Source organism: Gopherus evgoodei, chromosome 1 (assembly GCF_007399415.2).
Source record: "Gopherus evgoodei ecotype Sinaloan lineage chromosome 1, rGopEvg1_v1.p, whole genome shotgun sequence".
NCBI lineage: Eukaryota > Metazoa > Chordata > Testudines > Testudinidae > Gopherus > Gopherus evgoodei.
In genome coordinates, this window is record NC_044322.1 from 191527125 (window position 1) to 191552764 (window position 25640).

Below are 25640 nucleotides of genomic sequence, written 5' to 3' on the forward strand. Positions count from 1 at the left end.
CCTTAATCTGGATTTAACACTGCCACCTCAAATAGTCTTTTCTTAGAGATCCTTATAAAGGCAAGATATTTCCTATTGTACTTTAGTGACTGACAAAACCATTACAAATGTAAGATACTGGCCCCAAGCTTAACAAACAGCTGGTGATGGTCAATAAAATATTCAAAACTGTTCCCCGGACTTGATTTTGACAAGTGATATTATGAAAAGTTTGAACTAGCATAATGTTTGTCTTTTGAGTATAATGTAGATCAGAAATGTCTGGATTACTGTTAGATACTTAAAGCTATGGGAAGGAGGACAATGTAAAGATGTAATCAAATATCAGATTCTAATGGCCCTGTTATGAACAGAAATAGTCCTTATGGAAGTCAGTAACAGCCTTTCCACAGAATGTCCAGTTTACACTTAAGTTATTTTAAAAAACCCTAACTCCTATTAGTATTGATAGATGTACTTATACAGCACTTTTCATACAATAAACTCAAAAGCACTTTACAAATGATCAATTAAGTCTCAGATCACTCGGTGAGGCAGGGATCATTGCAGTTCTACAGATATGGAAAGTATAGAGGGGTTAAATTACTTCTTCCACTCACACAGTGTCAGTAACAGAACCAGTGACTGAATCCTCAACACGTGACTCCAGTTCTGTGCACTAATTACTAAAACTGGGGTTCTCAGCATGAAACTCATCACTTCCAGGGGGGTTGTGGTCAGCTATCAGGTGATTAGAACCACCCTGCCCTTTCTAGAATGCTAAATAGAACAGGGTTCCTGGCTAGACAGAGGGAAGTCTTCTGTACAGGAAAAAGTAGAGAACTCATGTAGTAGACATTTCTCTCTTTAGGTGTGAGACAGCATACATTGCTATTTATATTACAGTAGCACTTTGAGGTCCCATTGTGCTGAATGATGTACACACATGGGAAAACACTGCTCCTGCCCCAAAGACTTTACAGTCCAAACAAAGCAACTATTACTTATTTAGCTTCATAAAGGTACACAGTATCTGTTCTTTGTCTCTTCAGATGAGTAGTTCTTCAGGCAGGGACTGTACCCTCTTCTAGTTGTACAGCACCTGGCTAAATAGGGCTTTGACGGTGATTGGTCGTTGGGTGCTGCCCATATATATAAAATGACAATTGAAATGGCAGATGCTATACTTTTTTTTTCTGTTGCCTACAAGGCCCGATACGCCAGGAAGATCACAAGCAAACTCCAGACCTGTCATTTTTGGTCACTCTCTGTCCCTGATATTGTACCTCACTTTTTCCTCTTTTCAATGTGTGTGTAGCACTTGCAGTCTAATTGCAAGCATGAATTGAAAGTATTACAGCTGCTTTAATGATTGGATCACTATGAGGCCTCACATGAACCAGTCTGCTCTTCTCATTCAATATGTCACTTAAGTGACAGACCTGGTCACAATATTTAAGGAAGCTGGATTCCTTAGGCTGCTCCTCAAAACTGAATCCTCATCTGGCAATTCTACCTGCTGCCTCCATTTGGCTGTTACTTTGCAGGACTTTCAATACAGATGAGAGCAACACAAGTTGCTAAAACATCCTTGATTGACGCCTTGCCACCTCAGGGCATACATTACATTTTTTTTTATTTTGCATTAATTAATTCATTCAGGATTTTATTCTTTGTGAAAGCAGAAATATCTGCCATACACGGTAGTGTAACTTTAAATACCAGATGCATTTACAATTCATATTTATTGTTAATTTTCCTTCTAATTTTCTCCATAACATAGGATTTTGATAGTACTGTAATGTAATTAAATGATAGAGTGATGAATAAGTATGAGACTATGAAGTGTCATATCAGTGACAAAATATTCAGCTTGTTGTCTCCTGTTGTCATTTTAAAGAATGCAGCAAAGCTCACTTTAATGATTTTTTTATGTAAGATTAATCCTCCAAAAAAGAATACATTTAGTACATGTTAATCTCTACAGTCTTCATTTATAAGGAAATCTTTAATATCTGCCATGGGAATAAAACTGTTAAAGTAAACAGGATATTTATTAGTCCACCTATATAAATATTGAGGGTTGTAAGACCTGGTCTCTGTAATTTACATTAAAATATCTTTGGGTCATTTCTGCAAGTCAGAGTTCATACTTTTATCTGATATCCTCCCACTTATGGGCCATATTCTGGGTTTGGATTACATCCATATGTCTCCCATTGAAGCTAGAAAGTGGCTCTAATTTAGTAAATGCACAGACCTGCTTCTAATTAGGATTAGCTTTTTTAGAATTTAAAAATGCTCACAAGAAACTCCCCACTTTCCTCATGTAATTATTCAGGTATCAAAACCCCATGTCTAGTTACACTTGTGTTGTTTCTTATATACAATATGTATTGGCAGAGTCTATTGCTCTATCTTTCCAGATGCTTAACCTCTATTACTGGTAACAGAAGTTACTGTAGTGATCAATCTCCAGTGATGTACTATAGTACATAATGGGGGAACAGATTCCAGGGAATAAATGTTTTTTCCCAAGAGACGTTTAAAAAAAAAAATCACAAAAAAACCCCAAACAATTCCAACCCCAAAAACCAGTGATGCAGAAAAGCAGCTGCACAACCAGTCAAATTTTACATTATTAAATCAAAAACAAACCAAAACAACTTTACGTACAAATCAAATGATGAATTTACCACAAATAATTTTATTTATACTAATTGTTTTAAATTAGAGATGATCCCAAACTGAAATTTGTATTCCAAATACCCTGAAAGGATGGACATGCAGAATGTGCAGTAGCTCACCCAAATGCCCATCTTAGTCCCTGGCTACTAGGAGCTGTGCTAGGCCAGCATAAACACTACCATTTGAATAATATAGTTTAGAAATGACTCAGCTGGGCATATACATCCTTGGCAAATAATAACAGAAATGTACAATTCATGGAAGAACATTTGCTGAATACTATATAACATACACACACACTAATGGCCCGTAGCTGCCATTCCTAAATGATCATAGTTTGTGTCTACACAGTATTTGAAAAATTGCATATTATTCTTTGAAGTGTTTTTCTTCAAATTTTCATTCACTACATCTTGGCCTTCTAGTTTAGTTTTGTTCTTTTCACATCTTTCCCAAGCTTTCTCCTTCCCAGCTTATTTTTAAAAGCCTTGTGGTCTCTTACAGTTTACTATAGGGCCCTGTATATCCCTCCTCCATAGCTGTAGTTTGTTCAATGAAATGCCCCGTCCTGTTCCTTCTGAAGACTTCAGTGGGAAGAGGAGAAGACCCAAATACACATAAGACTTACAAACAGAATAGAAATGGCATTGCTATCACAAATTACTCTGTGACATAGGCAGGTGTTTTTAATTTAAACAACTGGGAACCTTAAGTATGCACTCAGAGGGTCTTCCTTGAATTTTTCTGTTGGGGACCAAGGGAGATATAGCAGTTTTAAAATTCCCAGTTCTCCATTGGCTGAGCCCCCTGTCATAGGGGGATCCATGTCTACACTGCAGTTAAACACCCACGTCTAGCCCATGTCAGCTGTTTCAGGCTTGTAGGACTCGGGCTGTAAAACTGCAGGTTAGACATCCAGGCTTGGGCTGGAGCCTGAGCTCTGAGACCCTCCATCTTCCTGGGGTCCCAGAGCTCAGGCTGAAGCCTGAGCCTGAAGTCTACACTGCAGTTTTACAGCCTGAGTCCTGCAAGCCTGAGACAGCTGACATGGGCTAGACGTGGGTGTTTAATTGCAGTGTAGACATACCATGGAAGCCAGGATCATCTGTATGTTGACCCTGTACCTCCAAACTGCTTCCTAGCCTCCCCATGTTCTCTCCTCCCTCTATGTCAGGAAACATCCAAAGGTGTCATAAACCCAGGTTTTCCCACTGCCCGAGCCATAGGGGTTTCACATCATGGATGAGGAACATTTTTCAAAATAATCTTGATTTAGGAGGTGAATCCGTGCAAGGCTGAGAACACGGAAAATTTTAAAGCATTGTCCTGTCTCCTCTAGCCTGCCACCTCTCCAGTCCCAGAAGCAAATCATCTGGTTTTCCAACAAAAGGGATTCTGCAGGATTGGGATAATATTTTGGGGAAAGCTGTTTCCATGTTATAGTTTCTCCCTTTTCCTGATCCATTCCGTCCCCATATCCATTCCATTTGTGGAAGCAAAGAGAATGCAGTAGTAGAGGGAAAGCATGTGGAAACTTTTTTTTTTGTATAGTTAGGCTGTACGAGTTTGATAATTGTTCTGGTCCAATTTTGATTTTTACGGTTAATTTTCATTTTAGCTTTCCAGCCAGTTTTCTTAACTAATTTTAATTCCTTCAAGGTCTGCCTTGTTGGGGTCAATATTGTGCTACTGCCTTTTCAACAGGCTCATCAACATTACATATCTACATTGGCTTTAGGACTACTTTCCACCACTGGAGTGGCGCAAAGCAACAGACAAGATGGGTCCAGTGGCAGAGACTAGAACAGAACTTGGAAGTTGCAGTTTCCACAGTCTGGCCCTCGTGCCAAGGAACAAATGAAAACCGTTAACTAAATTAATAACAGGTTTACTTTGGCTTAATTCAAAGAATGGATAAAGCATTTACCTCAGTTAGATTATGGCCAGTTCACACAGCCTTAGTATAACTACATTTCAATACAATTTACTTATTTAAACTAATGCTGACATTTCACCCCTAAAAGCTGCGGTCGTAACGCTTTTGATGTTCATACCACTACACACTCTCCTGTGTGAAGGGCAAGGGATATTCCAAAGTGAGAAAACATGATTTCTGTCCCCAAATGAAGTCTCATTGCATAAGTGGTCACTTGCTCTATTGACCTCACAATATGTCATGGAGTTTAAACAAAATGATATCTGCATATCAAAGGCACCTATGCGCCATCAATATTCAATACTCCATAATACATAAGAGCTACTTAGCAGGATGTAAGAGGAAATAAAAACATTATACAAATTCACATAGTATCTATGGCCAGGGAAATTAAGTGCATTAAATTTAAAAAAAAAAAAGAAACTTTTTTCAAAATTATGGGTTTCAGAAGTTTAAGGAAAACCAATAGAAAAAAAATGCATGCCTAGTGCTGCAGGAAAGCATGTTTCTATGCCTTTATAAATACCCCAAGACGTGCTCAACCTTGTCAAACGGTTACTTCCGTCATTCTGTGAAAGGTCAGTGAAAGCTTAGGTTATCTGTCACATAATTCCTGGTCATGTCCTGTTTATCTCATATATCCGGTATTTCAAAATATTGTTTATATAGTCTTCATTTATCATTTTGACAGCACTTGTGTTGCTTGTTTCCACCCTCATGCACACTGACCAAAAACCGGATGCAATTATCACTGCCGACAGAGATCAAGGATTACTGTGCTGATGATTACTGCTTTACTAATTATAGGTAAATGTTCAAAAGGTTAAGTGAAGTTTGGTTTCATATCTGAAACGATCCAAAGTTGTTGAGCCAGCATCTTCCTCTCATTGCCCATGAATCTCTTTTTGTTTCTGTGCATGAAGAGCACGTGCATTTGCAATTCAGAAGCAGTTGGGGCTATGCAGAAAGACTATGGACGCTTCTGAAACCCGTAATTGTCTCTTCAGTAGTGAAGTGAGTGATATTGTCTATACTAAAATCATGAGTCAGGGCCCCCAAAATTGTGGGATTGACTTAAAATCATGAGATTTTAAAAATAAATCTGGGTTTCTTTTATTTCTCCTCTAGGTTGGAGCCTTAAGTGGATTAGATTTTCAAGTTCTCTACAACCACGAGGGCTAGAAATTTAATTTAACTTTATAATTAAAGTTGAGAGTCTCCCATAATCCAATAATTCCAGGAGCTGGAGTTTAAGAAAAAACACCAAATATTGTGAGATTCATGATAAAATTTTGCCAGCTGGTAACACTGGGTGGAGAGATTGTCATTGGAAGCAGAAAGACAGAACATATGGAAGATCTTATGAAAGGAAGGAAGCTAGTGAACAGGAAAGAGCTGTGTGTTAGAAAGGAAAAAAAGAGCCTTATTGTAAATGGGGAGGGAACTTCAGCTATGCTGAGTCAGTAAAAGTGGTAGAGAGGCCTTCACTAAAAGGGTCTGAGATCTAAATAAAAGTTATGCATTGGTTTAGTAAAATGGTTGAATACTTGCCTAACACAGGGCTTGGGAGGATTAATTAGCTATTGTTTGTACAGCACATAGAAAAAAAAAGATATAAAACATAATTTCTGCCTCACCCCCCCCACACCAGAGGCTGTACAGGTCATGCCATAGGACTTACTCCAGGGGGTTTCAGCCAGATTTTCTGGGGCTGAAAGACCCTACCCTCACCTCCTTCCATTTAATTTGGACACCAAGTAGTGGTTTTGGCTGCTAAACAAAGATCCTGTCATAATCTCTCCTCTTGACTTACATCTCCACTCATTACTATCAGAGAAGAATCTGGAGACTAGCTATGAGGGCGACACTGACAGTGTTACCTCTCTTTCTCCACTCTATAGCAGCAGGATCAGTCATCTGTCTTTTAAGTCTCCAATGATGAAAGTAGGGAAACTGACAATATGGGTGTAACTAGCCAAGTGACAGGGGTGTAAACATATATAACCCTGATCCATGTAACTTGACTAGGACCAAGAAACAAACTGTAATATCTTACAGCACTTTTGTATGGAAGAGTGAGAACTTGAGGAGGTGGATACAGCACTTCCAATTTTTCCTGCAGGCAAGTGGCACTAAGAGAAAATCAAAAATGAATTGTGAATGCACAAATCTTTCCAGTGGGAGGATGAGAGGACTACAAATTGTCAGACAAAGGCTTTCCAGGCTTTCAAGAATACTTTGATCTACACATGAATGTCACTTGAAACCTTTAAATGAAACCAGCTGCCAGGTGAGACCTGCGTAAGGCTGAGTCACATGAATTTGAACTGTTAGCAGATGAAGTAAAAGGAGTTGAAATAGTTTGTGACATAACTGATGGTCAAGTCAAGGAAGTTATTGTGAGAAAAAGACTTGATTTTGTAAATAACAGTAAGTATTTTCAGGACTAGTATAAACAATGATTCCCAAATAAAAGTGCTAGCAAGCAGTGAAAGAATTTTAATGAGGCCTTCAAATGCAAGCACTATTCCATCAGAATAGTTATGTCTTGTCTTTAAAATGCAATGAGATTTGCATTTTGGAAGCAAGTCAAGAGTTTTGACAAGTCTCACTCAATACAGAGGGCCAGATAATCAGCTGCAAAGGGGCTTCTTTGCAGCACCCCTGCACCACAAGTTAGGCTTGAAGTTGGTCAGGTGGGGATTCCTGTGACATAATGAAATTCCCAAGGGATGCAAAGCCAAATACCAAATTCTACAAAACTGAATATGAAGCATCGGTGCAATGGTAAAAGGCAACATTTTATGTTCAGTGAAAAAGAAAAGTCAATTATTAGTTTCATTTTACCCTAAAATACTTTTGACACAATTTCCTTAACAACCTATTTTCTAGGTGCTCATTATGGAAGCTCTGGTCATTATTCCAGCTGAGTTTCATTTTCCACCTAAAGCATGGATCCAACCACCTCATTTTGTATGAAAAGTACAATGTATCCTCCCCAAACTTAAGAGCACTTACTCTGTCTACAGAATTAGTTTTCTGATAATGTACAAGTAAATTTAACAAGTTTGCATTAAAGATCTTGGCTTGTAATTAACTTTAGCATCTGTCAGTCATCTTTGTCCCAAATGACCTCAACAGAATAACATAGATGCTTCGAACTTTCCATATAGTTAAAATTTCATGGAAATCTTATGCATGGGCTATAGTTTAATTACAGCCTATTTAATTCAAATAAGTTATTAGCAATTAGATATGTTTGTAATAAATGCTCAGCTCAACAGCTTAGAGAAGTGAAGAGGGGTCATTGTGACATCAAAGGCAACAACCAATCACTAAACTTGCTCTATAGCTAATTTGCATGCATAATTCTAGTGGTTGTAATGATTCTGGGGTATGGGGAAGAATGGACAAGCGTCAAGAATACATTATTCTGGTTGGTACATTATTTGCTCAACTGTCACTTCTCTTTAAAGATTCAGTAGGCATCAGCTACTTCCGCCTTGGCTCCCCTGTGCACTGAGGCTCCCCTTAATGCACAGAGAAATGGGATTCGGGGACCCTCCCTTCATAAAGCATTAGTCTCACTAACATAACCCTCCAAAATCAGGAAGAGAGCTGCAAGTTAAGGGCTAAATTCACCAATATACTGTGACTGCTTCACACTTTTCTAGCAATATACAAAGCAGCTGTAAAGGCAGCTTAATTGGACAGTGCACTCTGGCTGCTTTGGTGTATCTATGAATCTTCTCTTAAAATGAAATCACATTTCATTTTGACTTAAAGGTAAAAACATTACAGGGCTGTTGTAATTACCCCAAACCAAGCATTAACCCAGACAATTCAGAGTTAAGGTTATGCTTAGAAGAAATCCAAAATGTATTAAGATAAGAAATGCACAGTTACAGCACCTAAACAACCTTAACTTTGCACTGTACTCATGGCATGAAGGAAAAAATATGAATCAATCAAATGGCTTCAAAATCAGTTTAATCTAATCAAACTACAAACAGTAAAATACCTTCATCATAATCATAATTATTGCCTGACATTGTACAGTGCAGACTTGATATGCACACTAGCAGTCTTTTTATCTTAACATTGGAACTCCTCTCCTCTTCCCCAGCCAAAAGTGCATTTAGTTCCTCCCTTCAACAAAATGCATGTAGTCTGCCAGTGGATTAATCACTGCAGCTGTCTGCCCTTCTACAGACTGACAACTCCCCAACCTCTATAAAATGAGACAGTTTGACAATATGCTGATGGGATGCCTTTCCTTCACCTGCTGCTATTGCCAAAATGGAAAGTGACCTATTAGCTATATTATAATAAATTGCACATAGTAGTTGCACTCACAGTTTCTTCTCTTTTGAAATATTCTACCAGTCTGTCATCTTCCTTTTGCTCATTATTATTAAGCCCATTATATTATATTAGCACCTACAGGCCAGCTAGGTCAGCGTCCCATTGTAGTGCTTGGAGTAGTACAAAAATATAGAAAATGAAAGTCCCTGCCCCCAAATGCTTACAATCAAAAGCAAGCAAGTAAACAAACAAAAAACAAAAGAAGACAAAATAGGTAGGTGAGACAAATAAGTGGGCCAGGATAACAAATATATCGGATGTCAGCAATTCTTAGCCAATGAGGATCAGTAATACTATATGATACTAAATGTGATACTCAAAGTAGGGAATATTGCTGGAACCAGTAATAGCTCTTTAAAAATATTTAAGAACCACTCTGAATAGCACTGTTCATTAGAAGATCTCAAAGTGTTTACAACCACTGTCTGCCAGCACCACTGTGAGGTTAGTACAGTGGCCAGCATTTACCAACAGTTATCAGAGAAAGTATCAAAACTATCTGTTACTTCCTATTTAGAGAATGAAGGAAAACAATGATTAATAGTGACCCCTGGCCTGTAACTATCTCTATGTTATACAGAAGTAAATTGAGGTACAGAAAAGTTAGGTGACTTCTCTCCTCAATTGGCAGAGGGAATCCAGGGCAGAATTCATTACACTCATCCCCCCTGCTCTAACCACTAGACAACCTTTCCTGCCTTAAAGAGAAAATCCAGAGTGTTTTAGGCATTAACTAGATTTTTGTGAAAACAGAAAAAAACTGTAGTTCATAAAAAGGTAAAAACATTTTTAAGGAGGCTGCCATTTTCCTACTAAAAGGGAAGAAGTAAGAAATTAAGACAGGAAGAAATTCATTCTATATTGAAATGTGCAGTGTGGAAAGCAATACATTTTGAATTCTGCTTTTAGACATATTTTAATATCGATGTCTATTAAATAAATTAAGTGAAACTTATTAACTTACTTTTTACTTGCTAGTTTTAGTGCCAGGTATCTTCCATGATTCCAGATGAAGACAGATGACCTGCATTCCCCTTTCAGAGAAAAGGAGCACCTGTGATTTGTCACTTTTCCCCGTCTCAGCCAAGTATCTATACTAGCCTACTCCTGCAGATTATTTTTCTTCCAACTCTTCAGCCTGACATTAGCCCACTTACTGTGTTGTGGATCTTATTACTACACTATACTTCCTTTTGCACCTCCATTGTACCTGGAGGTACATCCCTAGCTGGCATGATTTAGTTGGGTATTGGTCCTGCTTTGAGCAGATGGTTGGACTAGATGACCTCCTGAGGTACCTTTCAACCCTGATCTTCTATGATTCTATGAAACCCAAACTATTTTTACCTGTATTTAAAAATAATGCACATTGAAGCATATATAAAACCAGAGTTCAAAGTTAGTTGCTTTCCCCATTTTTTATTTCAGTGCATAATTAATTTCTACTTGTTCTAATTTTTTTTTTACTTCCTGTCTGTTAGCGGGAAAATGGAAACTTTCATGGAAAACATTCAGGCATTCAGAGACAGAGCAAATCTGACATTTCAAGAGCCATTTCTAAGTTATTTTTTCTATTTACATAAGTGCATTTCATGCAGTGCTTGTTAAGAGAACACTGGCAGTTTTCATTTTATATTTCAGATAACCACTTAGCTATGGCTGTCTTCCTCCTCTTACAGCCTCTCCTATATATACATGGTCAGGTCCTGTACTAGCAGGCTGGTTAATGGATAGATGTTATTGACTGAGACAGATATTAACTTCTCTGTCCTACCACTAATAGATTTTGGTGCTGTTCCCCTAGTAGGGGTTGGTGGAAACTTCACCTGAAATACCTACCAGAGGAAATGCCAGGGGGCAAAGATCCACCCCGTGAGACTGGATGTGGGGCCTGGATGCTATTTAAAAAGCCTGCGCTCAGGAATCTCGAAAGAGACTTCACCCCAATGGTCGGGAAGGATCCTTTCAAAAGATAAAAATGATCATTAATCAAACAAGCTGTTCTTTGGCTGCTCAAAAGAAGCTGATTGTTTGAGAGAGTAAATGAAACTCTGCAAAGTCATCAATGTCTTCATGGAAGCAAAGTTCATAAAATGCTGTTAAATGATAAAAACTGGTAACACTATGAACAAAACACACACAACCAACCAAAACAACAAAAAAAGAAAAAAATAATAAAAAACCCACACCACAAGCCATTTAGTGATACAGTGCTAGCAAGAGAGGGCTTATTTCCTCTGCACTATAGCTGGTACAGTGTTTAAATGGGGAATTTCAGAACTTCAAGGAAGAATACAAAGAGATTCACTTTTAAAGGTGAAATCGACTTCTTAGATCCACATAGAGCAAAATAAGTTTGAGATGCACTATCTCCATGTGTAAAACTCCCACTGATGTCAATGGAATTTCACACACATAATGGGAGCAGAACACCAGTCTAGATCTCTGCAATCACCTGACAGTAGAATTTTGTCTTGGCAGGAAATGATGTGAAAAATATCATTTCAAAAGCAGTTATGACAATACACTAAACTTGTCCTCATTTTATGCCATTTATTGATAGCTATTTTGATATATCGAAGATGAAAAGATTAAGGCCCTTAATCCTACAAAAGGATCCACTGGGGAAGACCCAACTTCAATGGGGCTCTGCACAGGCCTGTGTTTGGCAGATCTCTACATTGAATAGGGACTTGAAATCTCAAAGCTTCTTTTATATATACATATATATATATATATATACACAATGGGGGAAAATCTAAATTCTCCAAGTTTGAAAAAAATTAAAATTAAACCTAAATTATAGTTGGGTAATGAATATTCAACATAACTATTATGCTAGTAAAAACAACAAACAAGATCCCATTCAAAAAGTTAGGCAATGGTCAGTTTTGATATCTTTGTTCACCATTTTAAGAAGGCACATCATGGCTGCTCTTCAGAGATGGAAAAGCCTTAATTTCATTATAATTAGAAATAAATCGGTTTCTTAATCTATATGCAGTTTCAATTTGTGGGGCCTCCTGTAGATGCAGAGAAACCCGGTTGAGCAAATTCATTCTGAAGAAATGTCAATTTTTTGTTGAGACTGCATAGTCTTAGAGAGAACTGAAAAAAAATGTCACCCCTTTGGTTTTCATACACAATAGATCTGTTTCCCCTCAATATTTGCTTCATTTCCCCTTTTAAAACCTAAAGATGGTACAAAAATTATTACATTATGAAGAAAGAAAATTGATATAATGTATGTCTTAAACACAGAACCTTTATTAGGTATCCTTAAAGATCTTTAATAACCGAAGGGTGGGATCAAAACTCTAAGGAATTTAAAAAATAAATCAAAACAATTTCCTCCCCCCGCTATGCCAGGCAAGCCTAGTGTTGAGAGCCTTAATAAAATTTTCCAAATTCTCAGTTCTGTTCCAGAACTGTCCTTGATGAGCACTCTGTTGGGCACTTTTGTGCTAAGTTGTTTGATCCTGCAAAGGGATCTGCATGGGAAAATCCTTCCAACCACGCAAAGCTGAATGAAGTCAGGGAACCCACCACAGATGTATCTCTCTGCAATACTGGGGCCCAAATCAGTAATCTTCTTTCGCGTGACCTAGTTTTCTAGGAGTGATCTATGGTCTGCCAATAATTCATTTTTTATGGTAAGACAAATTAATACAAAAATGTAAAAAGAGTCACCTCTAAAGCTATCTTTATGACTCTTTTTAAATTTCTTGTATTAATTTGGCCTACCATCAAACATGAATTACTGGCAGACTTTAGATCATCCATCGCATCTACAGATGTGAAGAAGAGCTCTGTGTAATCTGAAAGCTTGCGCCTTCTGCCAACAGAAGTAAGTCCAATAAAACATACCTCACCTACCTTGTCTCTTAAGGTATTTAATAAAAAGTATATTGCAGAAGATTAAAAAAAATTAGTGAGAAAAATACAATATCAAAGGGGGTAAACAAAAATTGTAAACATAACAGGAGGGCAGAGTGAAAAGTCTGAAAATGCAAATCAACATAAGGAAGTGGATGTGTAATAGTAAAAATGAAGTAACTGAGTTTCAGAAATAGTATAGAGAATTGCATGGATATCTCTACAGAAAATAGAAATTCCCCCTAAATTTGTTTTCTTTAGAAAAGGAAGAAGCAGTCTTTATTCTGTTCCAAACAAAAAAGTCTCTGCAGGCTCCTGTGCTTTGTTTCCAGCTGTGAAAGCATAACAAGTATTTCTTTGCTGGGAGATCACTACTCTTAGGTCTATTCTAAATATAAATATTTTAAACAATTTTAAACTTTAAACAATGTTTAAAAGAAACATTTTCTTAAAACTGATAAGAGTGGACAGCATCTTGTTTTCATTTGAGTCAGGATAATATTTCTTTAATCAACTAGCTGTCTTCAGGGATGCGGTTCTCTAAGTGTCCTTCATTGAAAGGAGAGGGTTGTACATCTATTTTGTAAAGCATTATTTTGCTCTGCACACATTTTTTGGAGGGAGGGGGCAGTGTTACAGCAGGCAGAGAACCTTCAGAGTAGTCACAGTTATTACAGGTACTTAAAGGGAAAAAGTAGATAAGAAAAATAAGCCATAATTCCTGAGCTAGTTGAACACATTCCACTATATAGCCTCCACATTAATGATTTCATCACACAAAAGAAGATCATATATATAATTATACAGACAATGCCACAGTAACATGGAAAACTATAATTATTAAATAAAAGTATTAGCAGAAAAAATAAGGGCAACAAAACAAAGTATATGGGAAGTATTTGGAATATCTATCAGATATTATTAATCTGCCATATATAATAGATAGATTTGGGTTCCCTAATAATGATATATGGTTAGAACTCAGGGCAAACTTTCTTTCTTCCAGAGTCTTTACAACAAAGTTTAAAGCCAGAAAGAACAATTATATCATCTAGTCTGACCTCCTGTATATATTGTTATATCAACCTATTATTTTAAACCCTGTTTGCAACCTTTCAGAATTTCAAAGGACAATACCATTGGATTGCAACTACTCGAAAACCCCAGAATGGCTTTTGTACTGGTAGTTGGATCTCTGCGTGAGCACCTGCAGACACTTTCTGCTAACCATAACATTGCAACACAGAAAAATGTTTTATTTTTAAGCTATTCATCTGCATTTTGCACCTGCCAAAAATATTTCTGAATAAGAAAGAGAATGACTATATGATTACGCATTTGCTTTTTATGTAGATTATGAAAGGATATGCTTTCTATTCTTTAATTTGTAATTTTGTTGTTCCATTAATCCTTGTGAGATTTGAAACTGAATGTGAAAGTGGAAGTAAAAAAAAGCGTTCAGACTGGTCTTTCAGAGAACTGAAGTGATCAAAGAGTAAGAACAAGGCACTTCAACTGAAGTGGTGAGAAAAAGCCTGGACAATAATTTTCTCATGAGAGGATGTTAGCAGATCACATTGCAGGACCAGGGCCAATGTAAGTACAATGAAAGAAATTGCTTATTTTATACCACTGTACACCACTGCAATCATAAAAACATTATTTTGGAAAATGGTTAATCTTCAAGCTGTAAGTCAATTCTTCGTTGGTGACATATTGTGAGACTTCTAGAGTCCATTCTTGCTTTATTGGCACCTTTTCTGATTTACACTGTCTTGTGAGGCACACAATTTCACAAGAAAAAAAAACTATGTAGAAATTTGTTCATGAGAAGTAGACCCAAAGAAAGTGAATAAACAAAGAATTAATTTGGAAAGCAGATAAATAACATGGGATGATTTTAAATAGGAAATGGCAGCAATACAGTCCCAGGTACGGAGACCTTGGGAGTGGGGGTGGAGAGGGAGGTTTCAGAGCACAGGCTCTAGCCCAAGGGTTCTCAAACTGGGGGTTGGGACACCTCAGGGGGTTGCGAGTTCATTACATGGGGGGTTGTGAGCTATCAACCTTCACCCCAAACCCCGCTTGTCTTAAGCATTTATCATGATATTAAATATATTAAAAAGGATGTTTAATTTTTTAGGGGGGTCGCACTCAGAGGCTTGCGATGTGAAAGGGGTAAAAAAGTTTGAGACCCACTGCTCTAGCCCAAATTTCTACACTACTGTTAGCCCTGTAACCATGACTCCTGCAAACCCGAGTCAATTGATCCAGGTTCTGAGACTCACTGCCACAGGTTTTTTTTTTTTGCAGTGTAGATATACATCTTTTTAACATATCAGGACAGATTCTGGTTCCCACTCTGGTAGTGAAAAGCAGCAGGAAAGCCATCTAAATTGGTTATTTGAGGATTTATTCCCTTGCATAAGGTAATCTCCAGGTAGTACAGGGTTAGAACAATGGATTCTTTACTACATCCCTCTCTTTTATCTGAAGTAAAGGGTTTAGCTGGGGAGCCACCACACTCAGCTGGTTCCTGTTACTGGAACAAATACTTGGGACAATAGGCAGTCAGATGTAAGAAAGAAGAGCTTTCAGGCCACCTTTGTACCTGATCGTGTAGAGTATCTGGTTGATTATTTCCTACTCAAAAATACAGAGGCTGGTTTCATTTTTTTAAGTATTTTGGTGAAATTCAATTCAATTTATACAATTTACTCTCTGTTAAAGAGATATTCTTACCTAAGTATGTTAAATATGCAACAATTTTAATTTTTTCTTCTTCAGTTATATTGCTATCCCAATTAAAGTTTTCTGGAAATAAAGAGCAGTTTATAGCGATTTCTCTCCCAGGGCATATAATACCTCTCTGAATTCCCTTCTTTCCTTACTGGTCTCAGAATTAATGTCTGGGAAGATAAAGGAAGTATGCTTCTTCACAGATGAATTTTCCATCCTTTCCTAGTTTGTGCAAGAATGTTTTTCTAGACCTGAAATCTCAGTTTTGTATTATGATATGTGCTCTTACCCTTGAATTTTGGCTGAAGACATCAACATAATCTTGCCTCTTCCAATTTGTGAAAGTCATTTCCCCCATCACTTTGTTAATCAGGTTGGTTACAAATTCAATCATGTTTTTGCCTTCAGCTTCATGTGTAATCTTTATTGGAGCATCACGTTCTGTTTCTCAGGTCTTTTAATTTTATTATCAAAATACTGTAATCACTTGAAAATCTCTTCAGGCAGATACTTTAAAAGTCATCTACAGAGAGAATGACTCTTCAGTCTCTGCAATTCTTGCAGTAAATATTTCAGCTGAGATGCTGAAGTTTTAATAGATAGCAGTAATTTTTGCCTGCACTGTAGGCTTCCTGTATGAATTTCTTCTAGGAGTTGATGAATTACTGAAAAGTTCTCAATACTAGTTTCCTCTGCTCCAGCCCTACTAACTTTTGTGGTTTGGTGAGGAGCAAGTGCCTTTGCTGAAGTCTAGAACTTTCTCTTGGAGACAGTTTCCCTCCTCTTTTCTTTTTTTTTGGTAAATTTTCTAGTTTTCCTGTAGTATACAGGAATAGGATAGTATCCTTTTTAATAGATTGTGAGCCCTTTAGTGGTGCTCATTGTTTTAGAAATTAGCAGTATGTACATAGCTATGCCTTGGATATTTGTACTAATTTGGTAAGACTACGTCTACGCTATGAGCTAGGGCCATAATTCCGTTTTCATACACATACTCACTCTAGCTTGATGAGAGGTTGCACGCGTATAAATAGTGTAGTGGTGATAACACAGGCAGTGGTGGCACAGCATAGACATGCTGTGTACAAACCTGCTTAAACCGTATGGCACGGCTTAGCTGCTACTGCCTGCGTCACTGTTGCTACACTACTAGGTATGCTTGCTCTAGCTCTCATCAAGCTAACATAAGTATGTATACATGAGCTGTAAATCACACCCCTAGCTCATAGTGTAGAGGTAACCTAAATATGGCTACTTCTGGCCCAACTATGCCTGTGTGATTCCTTCATGTTGTTATTGTTGTGCAAAGAACAAAAGACAATACGTCCTGACTTGGAAGGAAAAATATGGGCTGCTATTTAAGATTTAAGTAGAATTGACTCTATTGAAACTGCTAGTGTGTCTCTTTGCTCTGACACTCTTCATGGTCCTACAAATGCTTTGTTAATATATGCTGGCAACTTGACATTCTGAATGTCTTCCAATAAAAGGTCTCCATCTCTGTGCTGGACGTTCACTTGCTAAGGAGGACGCTATCCATATGGAGTCTGTATTAAAACTATAAAAATTTAAGATGGACAAGAAATTAAGGGTCAGATCTTACAAATGTGAGCAAGTCAGCATTGTTCTATTGACATCAATGATGCTATGCTGATTTCCACTAGCTGAAGATCTTGGCCTAAAGTTTATAAAATTATGCATGAATACGGTCACTTCTGTAAACAGGCACATATTAATAGCCAGTGGTACAAGTAGAAATCATTTCTTGCCAGTACACTGCACTCATGGGAGGGACACAAAGAGGGGGGCATGTGACCTCTCTGTGACCCCCCCACATGACTCCTCCCCACCCTGCCCCCAGCCCAGGGGCCCCCGTGCTCTCCCTATCCCTCCCCATGATCCACATCCATCCCACATTACCTGGGGAGGTGGGGGCTCTACCCTCCTCCTGCTGCGCCAGAGACTTCTGCTGTACAGACGCCAGGCAGGAGGACTCAGGAGACACAGCTGCATGGAAGGGCTGGGGGCTGGGCTGGGGGAGGTTCAGCAGCCATGCTGGAGGAGCTGCTGATGTGGGGCTGCCTGGTGGCCCCATGTTCTGCTCCTTTCCCCACTGTGGTTCCTAGGAGAACCCTGCAGGAATCCTGCAGGAACCACAGCATGGAAAGGAGCCAACCCCCCAGCCCACCCGCTGCCCTTCCACAGAACTGCATCTTCTCTGTCTGTACAGCAGCCCCACTGGAGGACGGGGCTGGGGGCGATACAGCCACCGGAGGAGTTGCCAGCATTCTGATCCTTTCCGGCAGGGCTGCTGTACAGATGGAGAAGATGCAGCTCCATGGAAGAGCTGGGGGCAGAGCTGCAGGCGGGCTCCTCCTGTCTTTCTGGTATGCCATACCAGCTATAAATATCTTACTGGTATGGTGTACCGGACCATACTACCGTACCTGCACCACTGCTAACAGCCTGAGCGCAGAACTCCAAATAATGAACTTCTGAGATCTAATCTTGATGCTGACACTGACTTCCTTTTGTGGCCTTGAGCAAGTCACTTCACCATCTTGCCTCAATTGACCTATTTGAAAATAGTTATCTACCTGCCGGATGTCTTGTGAAATTTAACATCAGCAAAGTACTTCAGAAATAAAATGTGATGAGTGCTAAATATTATTAACAACATGCTGCTTAATATGCACATCAGGATGAATATTGCAAATATCCTTACTCCAAACTGTAAGTTATACTGTGGGCAGAATCTTAGTATTATGGTGTTGAACCACATAGGGATGGAGAAGGATGGGGTGGAAGTGGAGTAGAGCCATGCACTGCACAGTAAATCACAGTGATCCTACTATATAGCTCAGAATGGATCAGGGCAGATGGATGGGTGAAGGAAATGCATAGTAGGAAAACCTTACTGCTATTTTCATGCACCATCTATTAGAACCGATAGCACTCCTCAGCAAACATACTGAAGGAATGGCCATTCCCTTTGGCAAAACATGGCCCCTGATGTACCACTGGGCCTGGTAATGCGGCTCCTGTTCTAGAGTTAGAGTGGTGAGTTAACCTGTACCACTATTCAATTAAATAATATAAATTTTAAATGTTTCCAATACAGTTGAAAAATGGAGGCAATAATCTGCATTAAAAATAAAATGCACATCATACCAATATTGATGACCAAAACAGACCCAAAAGAAACAAACTTTTAAAAATACGTCTGTAAAATAAATGTAATTTAAAGTCAGGTAAATAAACTTGTATTTTAATATTCCTAGGGCTCAAGTAAGTTTATTCCCCTTTTCCCCTCACAAAAAACTTATGTAGGTAGGGTGACCGGATGTCCTGATTCTATAGTGACAGTCCCAATTTTTGGGTCTTTTTCTTATATAGGCTCCTATTGCCTCCCATCTCTTGTCCTAATTTTTCACATTTGCTGTCTTGTCACCCTAAGCTCATGAGATACATACGTTTCTACTGCTTCTTACTGCTATCAGCATGGCACAGTGAACACAGCTTCTGTAGGAATCAGTGAGCTGGATTCTATTTCTCATCAACTGAATTATTTCCAAGTTCCAATCACTAACACGTGTGTAAACCCCCTGGTAGCATTTGGACTACACAGGTGCCACTGGGAGCATAATTTAAAGACACTAAATTGCACAGTTGTAGCTGAGACTCTAAATTGGCGTGCAGAATCTTTGTTGTTGCTTATGTGAGAGAAGGAAAGAATTCAGCCTGACTCTGAGCCCACGCTGAGTTTGAAAAACTGTTTTATTTAACTTGTAAACAGAATACAATAATCATGGAAGCCCAATAGGATATGTTTAGAGTCACTGTTAAAAGAAAAGTATTAGTTCATAGATTCTAAGGCCAGAAGGCACCACTCTGATCATCTAGTCTGACCTCCTGTATAGCATCGACCATAGAACTTATGCTCTGGGAATTATTTTGCAAATCTTTTAGAAAAATATCCACTCTTGATTTAAAAATTGTCAGTGATGGAGAAACCACCATGATCCTTGGTAAATTGTTCCAGTGGTTAATTACTTTAGCTGTTAAAAATTTATGGCTTATTTCCAGTCTATATTTGTCGAGCTTCAGATTCCAGCCATTGCATCATGTTCTAGCTTCCTCTGATAGAACTGAAGAGCTGGTTATAAATATTTGTTCCCAATGTAGGTACCGTAGAGAGGTTAGCCGGGGCTCGGCTCTCTCTGGGGTGACGGGGACTCACACCGCCTCACTAAGTTTGGGAAGATGTCTTAAGGGGAATTAGTCTTCCTCCGCAGCCTTTGAAACTACACAGTTAGTCATCAGCCCAAACCCAAGGTCAGGGCGGGGCACTGGTGAGTCAGGTTCTCAGGCAGGGGCTGAGCAGTAACAGTATAAACACAGTGGGCCCAGGCCCTGGGTCTGAAGGCCTGGAAGAGGGGGAGATGGCCACCTGTGAGTTGGGTGGCAGAGAGGATGCAGGCCTTCCCACTCCACTGCGTCCCAGCCTGGGGCCCTAGCTGCGGCAGAAGACTTGATGCTGTGTCAGTGGGGATCCTGGCCGCAACACATTGACATTGGCTCTGGCAGTGCTGCAGCCAGACTAGGGTCGGCTGCCCCCGGGCTACTTCCAGACTCCCCCTCTAGAGGTACCTGGGTCAGGGTGGTGTCCTCGGGGGGCGGGGGGGGGGGGTCCAACACCATGGGTTCCTGGGGATAGCTGGCCAGGGCAGGCTCGGCAACTCCTCTGGATTGCTGGCCTAAGGCAGGCCTGGCCAGCCCTTGGGTCTGCTGCAGGTTGCTGGGGCTTCCCAACCAGGAGGTAGATCAGAGGCATCTGGTCTCCCCGGTGGCTGCTCTCCCAGTGAGCTCTGAGGTCAGGCTTTTATACTTCCTGTGCCATGCCTGACCCTCTGGGGGGTGAGCTCAGAGCTCCCTGGCTCCGCCCACTCCGGTATCCAGAGGGGCTCGTCTCTGTCTGAGGCGGCAGGGACCTACACCATCTCATTACAGTACTTATACACCAGAGGTAGGCAACCTATGGCACACATGCCAAAGGCGGCACACGAGCTGATTTTCAGTGACACTCACACTGCCTGGGTCCTGGCCACCAGTCTGGGGGGCTCTGCAATTTAATTTAATTTTAAATGAAGCTTTTTAAACATTTAAAAAACTTTATTTACTTTACATACAACAATAGTTTAGTTCTATATTATAGACTTAAAGAAGGAGACCTTCTAAAACCATTAAAATGTATTACTGGCACGCAAAACCTTAATTTAGAGTGAATAAATGAAGACTCGGCACACCACTTCTGAAAGGCTGCTGACCCCTGTTATAGACTATAATCAAGTCACCCCTTAACCTTCTCTTTGTTAAATTAAATAGATATAGCCCCCTGAGCCTATCACTATAAGGCATGTTTTCTAATCCTTTAATCATTATCATGGCTCTTCTCTGACTCTCTTCAATTTATCAACTTCCTTTTTGAATTGTGGGCACCAGAACTGGACACAGCATTCCAGCACTGGTCACACCAGTGTCAAATACAGAGGTAAAATAACCTCTACTCTTCAAGATTCCCTAGTTTATGCAGCCTAGGATCACATTTGCTCTTTTGGCAACAGCGTCACACTGGAAGCTCATGTTCAGCTGATTATCCATCATGATCCTCAAATCTTTTTCAGTCACTGCTTCCCAGAACAAAGTCCCTCATTCTGTAAATGTGGTCTACATTCTCTGTTCACAGATGTGTACATTTAGTTGTATTAAAATACATATTGTTTGCTTGTGCCCAGTTTACCAAGCTATCTAGATCGCTCTACATCAGGGACCTGTCCTCTTCATTGTTTACCACTCCCTCAATTTTTATGTCACCTTCAAACTTTATCAGTGATGATTTTATGTTCTCTTCCAGGTCACTGATAAAGATGTTAAGTAGCATAGGGCCAAGCTCCAATCCATCTGGGACTCCACTGGAAATGGACAATTCCCCATTTATAGTTACATTTTGAGACCTATCAATTAGCCAGTTTTTAATCCATTTAAAGTGTATCATGTTAATTTTATATTGTTCTATTTTTTTAATCAAAATGTCATGCGGTACCAAGTCAAACACTTTACAGAAGCTTAAGGATATTATGTCAACACTATTACCTTTATCAGCTAAACTTGTCATCTCATCAGAAAAAGGTATCAAATTAGTTTGACAGGATCTATTTTCCATAAACACATGTTGATTAATTATAGTACCCTTCTTCGGTTAATTATTAATCAAGTCCAGGAGCTACTGCTCTATTATCTTGTCTGGGATTGATGTCAGGCTGACATGACAATAATTACCTAGGTCATCCCATTTACCCTTTTTAGTGGGCTCAGTTAGACCAACCCTGAGCACTTACGAAAATCCCACCTTTTACAAGCATGCTTTCTTGGAGCTTACTACAGACCTTTAACCCCTTTAGTGTCCTATGGACTTCCAATGAAGGACTATCAAAGTGACAAAGAATTTTCACAAACCATAGCAGATACTGTGTGAATATTTATACTTCCTGAATGCACACAATGTATGACCCTCAAGGGTTTAAATATATTTCTTTCTATCATTTATTACACAATTTTGAGTAATCAAATTAAAACCACACATTTTTTTACATCCCTTCAAGGAAGCAGTGACAATAAAAATAATACTTGCAGTGTTTGTTTCAATACTCTCTCATGGAGAATTAAGAAAGACTTCCCACTCATCCTGGCATTCAGCTAAACGTATTTCTAAATACCCATTTATTTTTGATGTTATCTGTTCATTTGATTTGTATCAAGCCTTACTTCCTGTTAAATGGGACTGAAAAGAACAAATCAGACTCTGCCACTAGGAAAGCGGCAGCTGAGGACTGCCTAATGCAGTATATTGTGACCCCTAGAGAGGGATACTTCTCTCTGGGGAAATTCATACCTCCACAGAGGCTAGCACAAAGCCTGTGCATTACATTCCATTTAAGTCCTCAAGATATCATTTCAATTGGACTAAAATGGAGCAGAGGCCTTGTCTGCCCCTCCTCACCAGACTGAATTTCACTTCTCAGAACATGGGGCAGTCTCTGCTGTTGAAGAGTCAGCTTTGTGAAGTTCTTGTGAATGAGTACTTACCATGGCTCCTTGCAGTAGGGGCAGATCTTTTCTAACTGGAAGGAGGTACAAATTCAGTTTGCCCAATTTCAACAGCATAGACTCAAAAGTTGAACTCACTCTAACTTCATTTGATTCTGGCATAGCAGTGGTCGTAATGGAGTGATCACAAGCACAACCTTTGTGCGGGTTACGCTGCTTCTTTTATTCTATGAAAGAAGCGCTGTTTGTGGTTCCATACTTAAAGATGAGTTATATTTTGCACTTATAACAAAGATGAAACCACTCTGTATGAAGAATACAGTTATCTTCTCCAAAATTAAAGCACTTACTCTTGAGTATTGAATTAATTTTCTGAAGACTTACAAGTAAATTGGTTGATTAGTTTGAATTAAAATTAATTTAAAAATGGGTCCTTAAAAAAATTACCACACTGAGTCAAATGTTTCGGCTGAAGGATCTTAATAATAGATCAACCCAAATGCTTCAAACTTCCCTTGGCATTAAAACTCACTGTAAGCTTATGCATAGGCTACACTTGATGAATTCCAAGTAGAACTTCCCTATATCAAAAGGGGCTGGTATCTACCATTTTTCTCAGTGGAACTAAAGTCATAACTTGCCCACAATGAGGTGGTCATTTTGAGAAAATCAGCTATCTCCCAAGGTTCTCAGTAAGACTGAGTCCAGAAACTGCTCAACAAAGATGGCTGCTGGCTTCACTCACTGGAAACAATGGGAGGCAATGGCCATTTTGAAATAGGACATCTTAAGTGAAGGCAGATATGGCAGAGAAAAATGGGAGATGGCAGCTATTTTGAAAGAGGCAGACTCCAAGAAATTTATGCAGAAGATTTTATGCACTAGCCTCTGCTGACAGGAAAAAAACCTTTCTATTATGAAAATTAAGGGCAAAAATGACTAATGACTAATCCTAAATATTTCTTTTCAAAAGTTACCCATTGTACCTGCCCTACTAAAAAGAGAGGGTAGAAGGAAGGCAGAAACCAGGGGTGTGAGTAGATCCATGTGGAAAGGGAAATGTGGAGTGCAAGAGGAAGGATGCAACTGGGAAGTGTAGGCAGTAGAATGTAGGCAGATAGAGGAGGCAGAGGGAATTTAGGGAGTGCAGGAGAATCTGGGGAACAGGAGGGTAAGGGAATTGGTGTATACACTGCAGCTGCTTTGTGCTGGTCTGGCCATGCCAATGCAGCTGTACACTCAGCTTAACTGCCCGGTATGTTTTGTGCTGCTCCAGAGTGACATAAAGCAGCCAGAATATATAAAAAAAATGTTGCCATCTCTCCCGATTTCATCTGCAGTCTCATGACAGCTGATGTTCTACTTAAGCCTCAGCTCCTAGAGTCATGTTAATATATGAGACTCACAGCTTTCATTTAAAAAAAATGTTTCTAGCCCTCAGGGTTGCAGAGAAAATCTTGAAAGGAGTGTACCCTAGAAGGTTTAGACCCACAAAAATACATGGAAATTAGGGGCATAAATACCTTCATAGATATGGGCGTTGGAACCCAGATGGCAAACAAGAATCCCAAATTTATTTTTAAAATATCTGATTATTTTTAAGTCAAACACATGATTTTTAGGTGCATGACTCAATTTTTTAATGTTTGGGATCAGCAATACTGAAAAAAATTATTTAAGGTGGATACATCCTATCTTTAAATAATTAGAGATATCACTGTACTATTTTAGCTTTCTGTTTACTGTTCATATATGAAATTTCTAATTAAAAAAAGGAAATTTTCATACCAAAACTAAAATAAGATGGGTTTAATGTTGAGAGTACATACCAGCAATGAAAAATAAAATACATTACAGAGATGAGCAAATGACAGAATCAAGCATGACAAACCCATGAGAGAACGTTAAATTTCAAAGAAATCCAAACAAATTAAGGTCTGATAATGTTTCAATATTTTCTAAATTTAAGTTTAACCTTAAATATGAATTTCCTGCGTTTATAACACTTGGTTTTGAGATTATTACAACAGTCCTGTAATGTAGTTTGCCCTAAATTACTGATTGTTCTAGATTTTATATCAGTGGAACCTGGAATAAACCCAGGCTTAACCTGGTTCTATGTATTCAGTATAAATATCTATGACACTAGAGAACTGTACTACATAGTTTCCAGGATTAGCAGGTTTGGAAGAAAGAGCAAGTATAGAATAGGGGGTCACAATTCCTGTTAAGGAAATGTTTAGGAGCTGGAGAATGTTTGAATGGAATAATAGAGTTCAGTTTCCCTGGTTGGTTCAAGACAAACAGAAATTTGAAAAAAATCATCGGTGACTTGCTTGAAAATGGTTCTACACACACTGTGATAATTTACTTTGTAGCTTGTTAAATCTTAGTGCATGCTGAAGTTCTGGTTGCTGGGAAGACTAGTGTGAAAACATAAATATGATTAAGGCTTTTAACAGCAATAACAACTGTTCTTTTGAATCATCTTCACATTCTTAATGGAACAGTAATTTAAAGTATTGTGTTCCTGTTATGCTGGCTGCCATAAAACAGTCTGTGTATGTTTAGTTCTCTATTAAATAAATATTTTTCAATCAGCACTTAAATTTTGAAAATAGCTTTAGCAAGATGCTAAACAAGAGCTTTGAAATGTTATTATATTTATAGTTATGCATAATATCCGGAGTGCCATTCCAAGCATTGCAAACTGTACATTTGGATTTCACAGTCATACATGCAAAATTAAATTAGGTAGGAATAAAATGTTTTAAATGTTACTATCTGATGGTTCAAGTGATGGATCAAGTGTATCAGGAACATCCCTTTAATTCAAGATATCAGCTAGTCTTCAGATTATTTATTAGGGTTATGGAAAGAACAGATAGCCTGTCTATCATTAAGGCTGAAAGCAGAATTCTATTATAAGCCCTCTTTTGATCCACAAGTC

At 38.8% G+C, this 25640-nt stretch overlaps 1 protein-coding gene across 4 annotated transcripts in view; it reads right to left on the reverse strand.

Annotated features, from left to right (window-relative positions):
- EPHA6 (EPH receptor A6) overlaps window positions 1-25640 on the reverse strand; it is an 898770-nt gene that overhangs the window by 138659 nt on the left and 734471 nt on the right. For 2 of the 4 annotated variants that reach the window (XM_030581522.1, XM_030581511.1), the window contains one exon: window positions 10808-10930. The exons of the other annotated variants lie outside the window; for them this stretch is intronic. In XM_030581522.1, the coding sequence (XP_030437382.1) occupies window positions 10808-10930 (123 nt within the window). The remainder of the gene's footprint in view (window positions 1-10807; window positions 10931-25640) is intronic. 4 annotated transcript variants of the gene reach the window in all.